The 12,706-nt window shown below is 43.1% G+C and overlaps 1 protein-coding gene across 1 annotated transcript in view; it reads left to right on the forward strand.

Annotated features, from left to right (window-relative positions):
* Jmy (junction mediating and regulatory protein, p53 cofactor) overlaps positions 1 to 12,706 on the forward strand; it is a 72,566-nt gene that overhangs the window by 53,442 nt on the left and 6,418 nt on the right. Inside the window, exons 8-10 of the mRNA XM_059276373.1 lie at positions 7,271 to 7,366; positions 8,482 to 9,091; positions 11,309 to 11,619. Of these exons, the coding sequence (XP_059132356.1) occupies positions 7,271 to 7,366; positions 8,482 to 9,091; positions 11,309 to 11,616 (1,014 nt within the window). The 3' untranslated portion in view covers positions 11,617 to 11,619. The remainder of the gene's footprint in view (positions 1 to 7,270; positions 7,367 to 8,481; positions 9,092 to 11,308; positions 11,620 to 12,706) is intronic.

Here is a 12,706-nt window from a genome sequence, read left to right on the forward strand (position 1 = left end):
GTCACAGCCTCTCCTGATTCAGTATCCTGCTCTTTTCTGGTTGTACCAAAAAATAAACAACCAGCAAGTGATTTAACCTCTTAAAAAAATCATTTACACTTAAAAAATGGGATGAAGCGGGACTTCCTCCCACCTTTTAAAAATGTTCCTGGAGCTACTAAAAAACTCGCATTGACAAAATAGTTGATAAAAATATTCCTCTGGATTGTATAAGGGGAGTGGACACTGACAGACACGATGGATGGTTAGTCAGACTTGGCTTCTTCTCTTCTACTTCAGAGGCTGGACTCCGGTTCTCAGCCTCTCCATGTTCTGCACCATTTTCTGCAGGCACGTCTGTGGTCTGCTGGTCAGCCACCTCAGCCTGTTTGCCCTTTGTCCCCTCTTCCCTTGGGTTTGCACTCTTTTGTCTGATGATTTAATCCTTTCCCGCGGCCGCCTTCGGCTTCGCGTCCACCTTGGCAGGGGCAGGCTTGGCCAACAGCCTCTCCGAGAGTCAGTTGGGCTCCGCCTTCGCCGCTCTGTCCGCCTTAACCTTCCTCTTGGCATCATGGCGGCTCTGGGTAAGGGGTGTGGGAGGCTGAACCTGTCACAGAGCTACACTGCCTCGGCCACTACCGCATGAGCTACCAGAAAGACTGTTTTCAAACCAAAACAACAACAACAAAAACGCTGGGCATGGCGGTATATGCCTGTAAGATGCACTCTGGAAGCTGAGGCAGAAGGATTCCAAATTTGAGGCCAGATTTGACTTTAGCTTTGGCAATCTAGTATAAAACTCTTAAATTTCTAAAAGTTCCTACCAGGCTGGGGTACAGATCAGTACCTTGATTAACCCTCAGAGAAGCTTCTTCCTGTAGCAGATGGGCAGAGACCCACAGAGGGACAGTGTGTGGACTTTCTGTCGGAGCACTCAGTCTATCGGAGCACTCAGCCCTAAATGGCTGTCTGCATCAAAGTCCCCTCCTTCCAGCTCGGGAGTCCATAAGGAAGAGGAGATGGAAAGATTCTAAGAGCTAAAGGTGCTGGATGACTCCAAGGAGACTGTCTTCCAGATACAACAAGACTTAGTAATTCACAAAGACGTGCACAGGTTCAAGCCAGATGGGATCCCAGCACTGAGACGGGGAAGTGAATTAGGGTCCCACCCCTAACCAGAAAGCCATCTGCAGTTGATATGTACTGGCAAAGGAAAAGTCATTTCTCCAGTGGAGTTGCACCGGATGTATCAACCACACTCTGTGTTCTGACTGTGCTGTATCCAATCCTTGTCCTCGGAGTCTTTCTTTAGTTAGTTTGTTTGTGGTGGTTTTTTTTTTTGTTTTTTGTTTTTTTTTGTTTTTTTGTTTTTTTTTTTGAGGCATGGTTTCACTATGTAGCCTTGGTTGTCCTAGAACTCACTCTGTAGACCAGGCTGTCCTGGAACTCACAGAGATCCACCTGCCTCTGTCTCCTGAATACCAAGAGTAAAGGCGTGAGCTTCCACACCCAGCTCAGATTCTTTTAAAAGAGTGCATTATTGGGCTAGCAAGATGCCTCAGTGGGTAAAAGTACTTGCCATGAGTCTGATGACCTGAGTTGGTGCCTCAGATCTTACAGCAGAAAGAAAGAAAGAAAGAACTGACTTCAAGGTTATCTTCTGACCTTCACTGGCATTGCAGTTACTCCCTACCCCCGAAGCACCCCCCCCCCCAAAAAAAAAAAAAACCACAGGCATGCACTGTGACAATGGAAGCTGGATCTCTGTAGACCAAGTCTATCTAGCTATCTAGGTTCCTTGTACCCAACTCTGATGCTGACAGAGAGCCCAGTCTCTTGTATTAGCATAGCAGCCGCCCTCCAGCCCCCTCACAGGTGAGCTGATTTAACCAAAGTCCTTCAGATGCTAAAGGACGAAACTGACGTGCATTCTAGGCCTGCCACTTAGGGGCTGTGCTCTTAGAGACAGTACTTACCATAGTAATTTCTAGGTTGTAAGCATTGTACTTCCCCAAACAACCTTGCCACTTCACATCTCTCCATCTGGGATCCTTAGATCTAACAGATTTGACTTTGATAGTATACCAGCTGACAGATCAGCTAGGGTATGATTAATTCATTCTCCTGAACTCTGTCCATCTGACTCGTATATAGAGAGATGCTGGCTTACCATGGAAGCTCCGTCCAAGTCTCTAGGATCCTGCAGTTGTTTTCTAGGCATCTTACCACCAGTGCTGTAGGAAACCCTTTTCTGTCTGTCACACTCCAGTCATTGCTCCTCTACACGCTTCAGAGTGTCTGTTCTCTTGGAAGTCCGTGGTCTGCATCTGAATGTGGAAGATGCAAGCGGACTCCCGTGTTCTAGGTGGGCACCAGTGTACGCTAGGCTGGGAGAGCTCCTTCATTTGATCGACTCGGCTGGGTCAGAGGGTAAACTTTAGCCGTGGGACAGAAGTATGTAGAACAGGAACAGGAATGTGTAGAGCAGGAGTGCGTAGAAGAGGAACAGGAGTGTGTAGAGCAGGAGTGTGTAGAGGAGGAACAGGAGTGTGTAGAGCAGGAACAGGAGTGTGTAGAGCAGGAACAGGAGTGTGTAGAACAGGAGTGTGTAGAGGAGGAATGTGTAGAGCAGGAGTGTGTAGAGCAGGAGTGTGTAGAGCAGGGGCAGAAGAATATATTCTTAACTCGTAGTTCTGGGCTTTGTTATCTAAGGTGGAAGATCACACACACAAAAAAAGTCTGTAGCTTTATATTTGCTTTTACTGTGGAGCTTAAAACATGTCTTCTCTTTGTTTTCCTATCTGGAAACCTTGAAGATGATGTAGTGAGCCTGCCTCTGAGACTTAGGAGGAGAGGTCTGGCTTTTGTATCTATTAATAATTGACTCAGCTAATGTAAGAGCAAGACATGCAAGTGTGCTGTTTTTAGTCTTTCACAATTCCTTGTCCCTTGCCACAGTCCATGGAACTAATGTTTATCCAAAGGATCTGTCCCACTACCACCAAGAGACAGAGTGTATCTGACCCCTCTGAAAGTGTGTGGCAGTTCCACCTGTTAGGAAACAGGGTGGCTACTCAGGCCTTTTAAAAAGCATTTCCTAATCTATTATGAATCAGTCATCTGTCCTTCAATCAAACAGTTAATAAAACACTACTTCTGCTGTTCAGCCTCCTGCCAAGAATGTTACTTAAGAGTCCTGACACTGTTCAGAGCTTTCCTATATACATGCTTTCTGTCCGCACAATTTAAGAACTTTATTCATATATGTGTGTGTTAAACCTACCATTCTAAAGGTAGTATCAGTTATCCAAGTTCCTTCATGCCCCATATCCAGGTTGTCTTAGATTTGTTCATTCCACTTCCTAACCCAAACCTCTCTTCTCTTGCTTTCCCAATCTCAAGGGTAGCATCCCACCCCCTGCTTCATCATTGGCCAAATTAGAAAACTTGTATTCTTCTTTCTCACCGTGGTGATGCTTCAGAGTACAGATCCCATGTTGGTTAAACTTGTGTGATAATCCCCACTCAAGCTGGGCATAATGCATGCCTGTGAATTCAAGGCCAACCTGAACTATATTGTGAGACCTTGTATCAAAAAACCAAGGGTTGTGGTTCAGTAAAGCCCTGACCTAGCATGAGCTAAAAGAAAAAAGAGGCCAGCCCTGCCCTTTTCCTGATGTGTAATGTAGTGTGTAGTTGATTTACAAATCAATAAATGAACCAGAACATGGGATTAACTGTTCTTAAACAGTGTCTTTCTTACTATTTTGTTGTTTGGATATTTTAACAAGTTACATGACTTTTTCTAGTGCATGACCTTGAATGGTTTCTTATGTGTAAGTCTCACCCGTTCTGTATTTTTATGTCTATGTATAAATTTTGATCATATATCAGATGTTAAATGCTGAGTGGTGGTGGCACACATTTTTAGTGCTAGCAGAGGGTTCACAGAGAAACCCTGTTTAGGAAAATAAAAACATTTAAGTTTATTGTGAAGTTTCAATTTAACCTCTTGACCAATCGGCTGAAAACCCTTATTGTGTATAATATATAAAGTGATACGTGATCATCATGGAAGAATAAAACAATCTCCAAAAAATGAATTCCAGAATTAATTGTTGCTACTTTTAGCAAGAAGCCTTAATCATGACTCTGAAAGAACTATTAAAATTTTATAGATTGTTTTACGAAGACAGTTGGAAAAGCGTTGACCATTGGGATCAGTGCATTGGGCCATGAAAAGTAAATCAACTGTTGCTGGCCTGCTTGCTCACAGCTCCCCTTGCCATTCAGGATGCTGTGGCTCTGGGTGTGAGGATATCAGAAAACTTGGGTTTTGTTCACATTCATATCTCTCAGTTGTTAAGATTCAGTTTAGAGTTAAGCAAGGTCATTGCTTATCAGCAGTCCTCTGCTGCTCATTTCTTTATGTGAGCGCACAGCAGGAGGCAGAGGCAGGCAGATCTCGTGAGTTCCAGGCCAGCTTGGTCTACAGAGTGAGTTTCAGGACAGCCAGAGAAACCCTGTTTGAAAATAACAATAACTAAAGGGCAGATTGGCTGTCCAATACAGTCATTACCTCTCCAACAAAATTTTGGAGACACTGTTACTATATTTTGTACTAGTGATGTAGTAGTGAAGAAGTCTGAGGTCCAGCATACCTCATTGAGTATGGTTTTTCTGATACACATCAATTTTTATTTTTATTTTATTTAGTTTTCTTTTTAAAATTATTTTTATGTGCATTTTGTGTGCATATGTCTGTGCGAGGGTGTCAGATCTCATGGAGCTGGAGTTACAGACAGGTGTGAGCTGCCATGTGGGTGCTGGGAATTGAACTTGGGTCCTTTGGAGGAGCAGCCAGTGCTCTTAACTGCTGAGCCATCTCTCCTGCCCCAGTTTTTATTTTTAATAGAAAGCCAGTCCTTCATCAGGCAGTGACTGGTCTGCCTTTTTGCTGTGAATCTTGGACAATAAGACAATCTGAGCATGCTCTGTCTTGTGCTCAGTGAGTTATCTCTACTCGAACTTGCCCATGAGGTCCGTGTGGTTTCATATGTCATCTATGGGAATCTTGTATGTTGTTAACTCTTCTGTCTATATTTGGATGTTGATTGCCGGGTTCCCTTTTAGACAACGTTTTTTTCTTGCCCAGACTGACCCAGAATGCACATCCTCCTCCTGCCTCGGCCTCCAAGTGCTGCTTGCTGTCCACCAGTGTGAACCACTGTTAACAGCGTGATGCTTTGCAGTTCAGCAGAGAAGGGCTATGTATTGTCTTGTTTTCCTCTTCCTCTACATCCACTGTACTGTTTATTTTGTGATAAGGAACAGGGTGTTTAGAGGAATATTCTCAGCTTCTGTGACCAGTTTATCACTGCTGAGAGTTGATGGGTTTCTTAGAGGTGGGATGCCTGTTCTGTAGGGAACACTGTCTTATCTTAGATGCTCGTCAGTACTGTTCCTCATTTTAGTCAAAATTTCATTGTATTTGGCAGTTAAGTACATCAAATGTGACTGGAGGTTGATGTCAACATGTTGTCTTTGAAGATAGCATTTTCTTCTCAAACTGTTTTCAGGTAATTTTAAAATAAGAAGGAAAAGTCAGGACTTATCCAATTAGGTTATCTGCCACACTGTAAAGTAACCAAAATGACCGTGAAGAAGGAGCCTGGCGCTGTCTAATTTGCTGACGATGGCTTCTGTTTTGTGTCTTTGTCATTCTGGATACAGACTACTTTAGGTTCTTCCTGGGGTGTTTTTGTATCTTTAGATGTAAATAAATATTGTTATTGGATTATATTATCCAAATACCTTTTAGTTTCCTCTCTCCTATAGATTACACCTACTTCACCTTTTTACTTTGTATTTTCTTTTTTAAAAGATAGACTAGACTGGCCTCATTCACAGTCATCTCTCTGTCTTGGCTTCTCAAGTCTTGTAATTACAAAAGTACATCACCGTGCCTTGGCTGTGTGCGTATGTGCACGTGCATTTGGGAGCACACTCAGATGCTAGAGGTCAATGTCAGTTGTCTTTCTCAGTCACTCTCCACCTCACCTGTCTGTGACAGGGTCTCATTGTACCTGGCTTGGCTAGACTAGCTGGCCAGCAAGCTCCAGGAGTCCGCCTGTCACGCTCCTTCCATACCCGCCTGTCACTCCTCCTTCCACACCTGGATTTTCCACGGCTCCTCCTCGGGGCTGGTGTCTGCGGTCAGCACCTCGCTCCCTGGGCCCTCTCTGCCGCTCTGTTTTTTCTTTTTCTGTGTTGTTCTGTTTGTTTTCAGGCAGGGTCTCTCTACATAGCCCTGCTATCCTAGAACTCGCTCTCTAGACCAGGCTGGCCTCAAATTCAGAGAGATCCTCCTCCTGCCTCTGCCTCCTGAGTGCTGGGATCAAAGGTATGTGCTGCCATGCCCAGCCCACCTCTCACCTTTTTAAGGAAACAGAGATCTCTTTATCTTAGGCTTTGATGTCATCATCCAAGGAAGATACAGTAAGAACTGCCATTGTCAGCAAGCCGGGTGGGGAGGAGAAGGGGGGTGAAAAGGTTGTGAGAAGAAGAGCCTAATGTTGGGTGGATCAGTCTCCTAGGAGGCAGCTCCAGTGGTGTCTTGTTTCTTGTTTTAAATAGGGAGTGCTTCACGAGTTTCTAGTCAGCCCTGAGCAGGGGCCTTGATAATCCTCTCTCAGTCCAGTTTTGGTACATGTGCCATTGACGTGAAGAATCAAGCTTTGAAAATTAAGCAGAGAAGTAATAACCCTTTTCCCACCTAGAAAGTCTTTTCATTTGTTGAACTAAAATGTCTGACAAATGAGATTTTGCTATATAACTTACAGGTGCTTCAGCAATAAGGAGAAAGTTAGAACACCAGTGTAGATAACTGCTGCCTGCAGGGTGGTGTAGGCCACATGATTCATGAATAGTGTTTGAAGTGTGTTTTTCCTAACCTTTGAACACTCAGTTACTCATGTGGTAGTTGCTGTTTGTATTTCAAAACTCACTTGTATTTGAGTTAGCTGAGTGTGAAGACCAGAAGCACTTATTATTACTGAACTTGTTTCAGCCCCGACCTCTGAGACTAAGCAGTGTTCAGCTTAGAAGGAGTTTCATTGAACTCCATGGGCCAGTGTGAACTTAACAGGGAGTATAGTGATTTCATCTTTCGTGAGAGGGTTTGTCTAATGAGTCATTCTCTTCGACATTTGCTTAACATGTGGGGAGAATCTTCTCTTTCCTTTTCCCTTGTGAAAAGGTACAGTGTGATGTAATTTCTTCTTTTTACCAGAAGAGAGAAAAATTCCATGATGAAGAGGAAAGGAAAAGTGCCTGGGTTAGCCAGGAGAGACAGAGGACCCTGGACAGACTCCGGACATTTAAGCAGGTAATAGAAACACACTCTATTGATGGATTTTCGTTGTTTTTCAGAGAGTGCCATAGTGCTCCTATTATAAGATCTCTGTGTAGAATCTGTTCCAGTCACAGTAGTTTATGGGCTCCCTCTCCTGTGGCTGAAGCTGACAGTAGTATTCTTTTGAGCCTGGTGTACTACTTCAGGAGTACAAAGAATGGAGCGGGTCAAGAAAGCCTGGATTCTTTGAATAAAAAGAAAACACTGTTGATGCTACAAAAAACACTTCATTGCACGCTCCCCCTTCTATCAAAATCATTATCAGGCATTTTTAAAAGTACCCCCCCCCCCTTTTTTTTTTTAAAGGTTTCAACTTTTTTTTTTTCTTTTTTTCTTTTTTTTTTTTCTTGGTTTTTCGAGACAGGGTTTGTCTGTGTAGCTTTGCGCCTTTCCTGGAACTCACTTTGTAGACCAGGCTGGCCTCGAACTCACAGAGATCCGCCTGGCTCTGCCTCCCGAGTGCTGGGATTAAAGGCGTACGCCACCATTGCCCGGCTCAACTTTTTTTTATATAAGTATTTGAAAATAAACAGTAGTAGTTTTTTAGCTTCCTGCTAAGTACCAGTAATATATATTTAATACTGCTTGTCTTGAGTTTTAGATCCAGTTTTTTTTTTTTTTTTTTTTTTCATTGAAGACTTAAAGTCATGTGGCTGGTTTTCCTGCTTGTTTGTGAGATTGGTCTTGCTATATGTAGCCTTGGCTATACTGGAATGTATGTAGACTAGGCTGGCCTCAAACTCATAGTTATCCATCTGCCTCTGTCTTTTGGACACTGGAATTAAAGGCAAGTGTACCACAATGCCCAGCACATGGTGTTTTTTAAGCAGTTGGCTTAATTGGGTAACAGGGAACAGGCTTAGCATATTTGATATAGGATAATAAAAGAGTTGGTGATAATTGTTTGAAAGGTATTGAAAGTTGAGGCACAGGTATTCTAGTTTTTCTGGTTGTCTTTTTTCCTGTACCTTGGAAAAAGTCAGAGAAGAGACAAAATAATAACATTCTGTTAAAGGAAGAAATAACTAAGCATTTGTTGGCAAGTTATTTTAATATACTATACTCATACAATAACTTTGATATTTTAGAGGTACCCCGGGCAAGTCATCCTTAAATCAACGAGATTAAAGGTGGCTCATTCTAGAAGAAGAAGCACAGCAAGTCCTGTGGCCTGTGAGGAGCGGTGTGACTCTCTCCCAGGAGTGCAGCAGGGAGAGGAGAAAGCAGAGGTGGGGGTAGGGGGGAGCCTGCTGGGGCCTTCACAGACAGCAGAGCCTCGGAGCCTTGTTCACCCGGAAGACACTTCTTCAGTACAACTTGAAGCCACTTCCTTACCTCCCAGTGCTGTTACCTCTGAACTGCCTCCCCCCTCGTCACTTCCACTTTTGACTAGTAGTGATCTCAAACCTTGTTCTGCTACTGCAGATCCACTCCCGGCCTCTGTTCCTCCAACACCTCTCCCTCCCCCACCCCCACCCCCGCCTCCCCCTCCACCCCCACCTCTGCCTGTTGCAAAGGACAATGGTGCCAGCAGCACTTCCGAGACACTGGAGAAAGATACACTTAGGAAGGAGGGCTGTGAGAAGAGGATCCCAAAGTCAGCCAGCGCCCCGTCAGCACAGCTCCTGGACAGCAGCCAGCTGGTCAGTGCCCGGAAGAAGCTGAGGAAGACTGCTGGGGGTTTGCAGAGGAGGAGAGGTGAGTGGGCAGGGCCTGTCGGACTCCCGGGGAGTGATGCCCAGGGAAGAAGAGCTCTGCATTGAGTTCTGTGAGGCAGAGCCTAAGAGTGCTTTGAACATTATTTGATAGCAAACAGGCATTCAAGGTCACAGCAGAGGAGAGTTCTTAGAAACTCACAGCAAGTGTTTACAAATACATACCTCCTCTTGAGCTATTAGGCACGTTTTTAAAATATTCAAGTGACATTTGACCTACTTGTTAGGTAGCACTTTTCGCGTTAGGAAAAACAAATCTGATTTTTTTTTTTAAAAAATAATTTATTTTTATTTTATGTGCATTGGTGTTTTGCCTGCACGTATGGCTGTGTGAGGGTATCAGATCTTGGAGTTACAGACAGTTGCTGGGAATTGAACCTGGGTCCTCTGGAAGAGCAGTAGGTACTCTTAACCACTGAGCCATCTCTCCAGCACCACAAATGTGATTTTAACTTGAATGGTAAACTGTTTCTGTCTAGCTTAGTGATGGAGCTCGTATGTTATTGATGATGATGGTGATAGTGATGGAGCTCATATGCCATTGATGATGATGGTGATAGTGATGGAGCTCATATGCCATTGATGATGATGGTGATAGTGATGGAGCTCATATGCCATTGATGATGATGGTGATAGTGATGGAGCTCATATGCCACTGATGATGATGGTGATAGTGATGGAGCTCATATGCCATTGATGATGATGGTAATAGTGATGGAGCTCATATGCCACTGATGATGATGGTGATAGTGATGGAGCTCATATGCCATTGATGATGATGGTGATAGTGATGGAGCTCATATGCCATTGATGATGATGGTGATAGTGATGGAGCTCATATGCTGATGATGGTGATGATGGTGATAGTGATGGAGCTCATATGCTATTGATGATGGTGATAGTGATGGAGCTCATATGCTATTGATGATGATGATGGTGATGATGGTGATAGTGATGGAGCTCATATGCTATTGATGATGAGGGTGATGGTGATAGTGATGGAGCTCATAATGCCATTGATGACGATGATGGTGATAGTGGTGGAGCTCATATGCTATTGATGATGAGGACGATGATGATGATGATGATGATGATGATGATGATGGTGATAGTGGTGGAGCTCATATGCTAATGATGATGATGATGACGATGATGGTGATGGTGGAGCTCATATACTGCTGCTGATGAGGATATCATTGTAAGAAAGGGTGGGAAACCATTAACAAGATCATATAGGTCACAGTTTAGTATTGAAGACTTAATAGAATTCTTCACATAAAAAGACAAAGAAGAGCAGGAAGTTATGTGCAATTTATCACGTGTCCACTATGCCTCAATACAGTTACTTCTAAAAATAGCATTTTCCTTACCTTTGAGGGGCTTTTAGTTTGCATGGGGCAAATAATACTGAGCATCTTGCATATTATATATTAATCTGAGAATATTCTGTAAGTTATTTCATACCACAATCTGAATAGAATTTCATATGTGAAATAACTAAATGAAAAAGCACAGTGACCGTGAACCAACATTAAATTGTGTGTGTGTGTGTGTGTGTGTGTGTGTGTGTGTGTGGTGTATATGCACTCAGTTTTTCATGTTGAGCCAGGGTCAATTTGAGGGTCTTCCTCAACTGCTCACTGCTTTACTTTCTGAGACAGGGTCTCTCCCTGAACCTGGAGCTCACTGTTTCAGCTTGACTAGCTAGCCAGGAACTCCACTTAAACCCCACCAGGCTCCACCTGTCACATGTACCTCCCAAGTACTGGATTTATAGGTATGCACCACTGTGTCCAGCTTTTATATGGGTGTTGGGAATTTGAACTCAGATCTCATCTTCCAGCTCCTATTTAAAAAAAAAAAAGCTTGGCCATGGTGGCACACACCTTTAATTCCAGCACTCAGGAGGCGGAGGCAGTGGATCTCAATGAGTTCAAGGCTAGCCTGGTCTACAGAGCAAATTTTAGGACAGCCAGAACTGCACACAGAGAAACCCTGTCTCAAAAACAAATCAATCAATTAATTAATTAATTAAAAAAATGTAACCAGTCACTGTCTTACTTTGGGTTGGTGGTGGTTGTGCAATATGGGGTCCTTTGAGAATCTCACCTATTGTATCCAGCTTGTATTGGGGGAGGTCACAGAGTTTGACTTTAAATACAGTTATCCTAACTCTGATTGTTTATTTTGTTTTCCAAAGTGAGTTCCCCCATGGATGAAGTGTTAGCATCCTTGAAGCGTGGTAGTTTCCATCTGAAAAAGGTTGAACAGCGGACTCTGCCTCCTTTTCCTGATGAAGATGATAGTAACAATATCTTGGCGCAGATAAGGAAAGGGGTGAAATTGAAGAAGGTTCAGAAGGAAGTTTTGAGAGAATCCTTCACACTTCTGCCTGATACAGACCCTTTGACTCGGAGCATCCATGAAGCTCTCAGAAGAATTAAAGAAGCGTCCCCCGAGTCGGAGGATGAGGAGGAGGCTTTACCTTGCACAGACTGGGAGAACTAGCAGGTAAATGACCTGCTATCTTTAGCAGCATGAACCAGTGATCCAGCTTTTACGTCGGTCAGCTGGGGAGCTCCAGCATGTTTTGTCAAGTCTGTGGCCTGTTCATTATATTTATAGTGTGGATATTAGATATGTGAATTCCAGGTTTTAACTCAAAAACATTCTCTTATTTCCACCTGGATATTTGATTTTCTCAGGGCCTATTTTTTTTTTTTTTTTTTTTAAATCCTGTCCCTTTATACAGCAGTCCTTCTTGTTCGTGACGAATGAGGTGGGTATGTTTCCAGAGGCCACATTCTGTATTGGTTTCTATCATTGTTGCAGTAGTTTTCTTTCCTGTATGCACCTTTTAAGGTGGGTCTGTCTGTGTCCAGGCTCTTCTGGAACTCTTTGTGATTCTCTTGCTATCATGGTATACATCATACCTGGCCAGGAATGCTTTATTTTTATTTCTGTTTTTAATTGTATGTGTGTCTGCATGGAGTTTGTGTACATGTTTGCAATACCCACAGAGACCAGAAAAGAGCATTGGATCCCCTTGGAAATGGAGTTACAAGTTATAGGCAGTTGTGAGCCCCGTGATGTGCTAGGAACCCATTTCAGGTCCTCTTGCAGAGTACCAAGAGCTCTTAATCATTAAACCATTTCTCCAGCCCCAGAAAGCACCTTTAAAAGGCAATGGCCATGTAAATGTTTTTTTTTTTTTCTATCTCACTCATTAAAAATACCTACAGTATAGTTTTATTCCAAGTAAAGAGACAGTCTTATTTTTAATCTTGACAGAAGTCTTTTTAACTGAACTACTTAAATTAGGCATATTGAATTTTGATCCTTACTTAGCTGGCTGTATACATAGCTTTATAAATACTTAAAACTTTGCAGTCATACTACTGTTCCTTTGTTGTCTATAATAAACATTATAGCTACGTTTATAAACACAAGTACAAACATCTTGAGTCCCCTGCACAGTAAGATTGTTTGGTTACACATATGCATTCTAACACTTGCAGTCTGCTGCATCTCTCTCTTCTTTTTTTAAGATGGGGTCTCAGCATGTGGCTGAGGCTAGTCTGGCCCTGGATATATAGAT

Source organism: Peromyscus eremicus, chromosome 11 (assembly GCF_949786415.1).
Source record: "Peromyscus eremicus chromosome 11, PerEre_H2_v1, whole genome shotgun sequence".
In the NCBI taxonomy this organism is placed as follows: Eukaryota; Metazoa; Chordata; class Mammalia; order Rodentia; family Cricetidae; genus Peromyscus; species Peromyscus eremicus.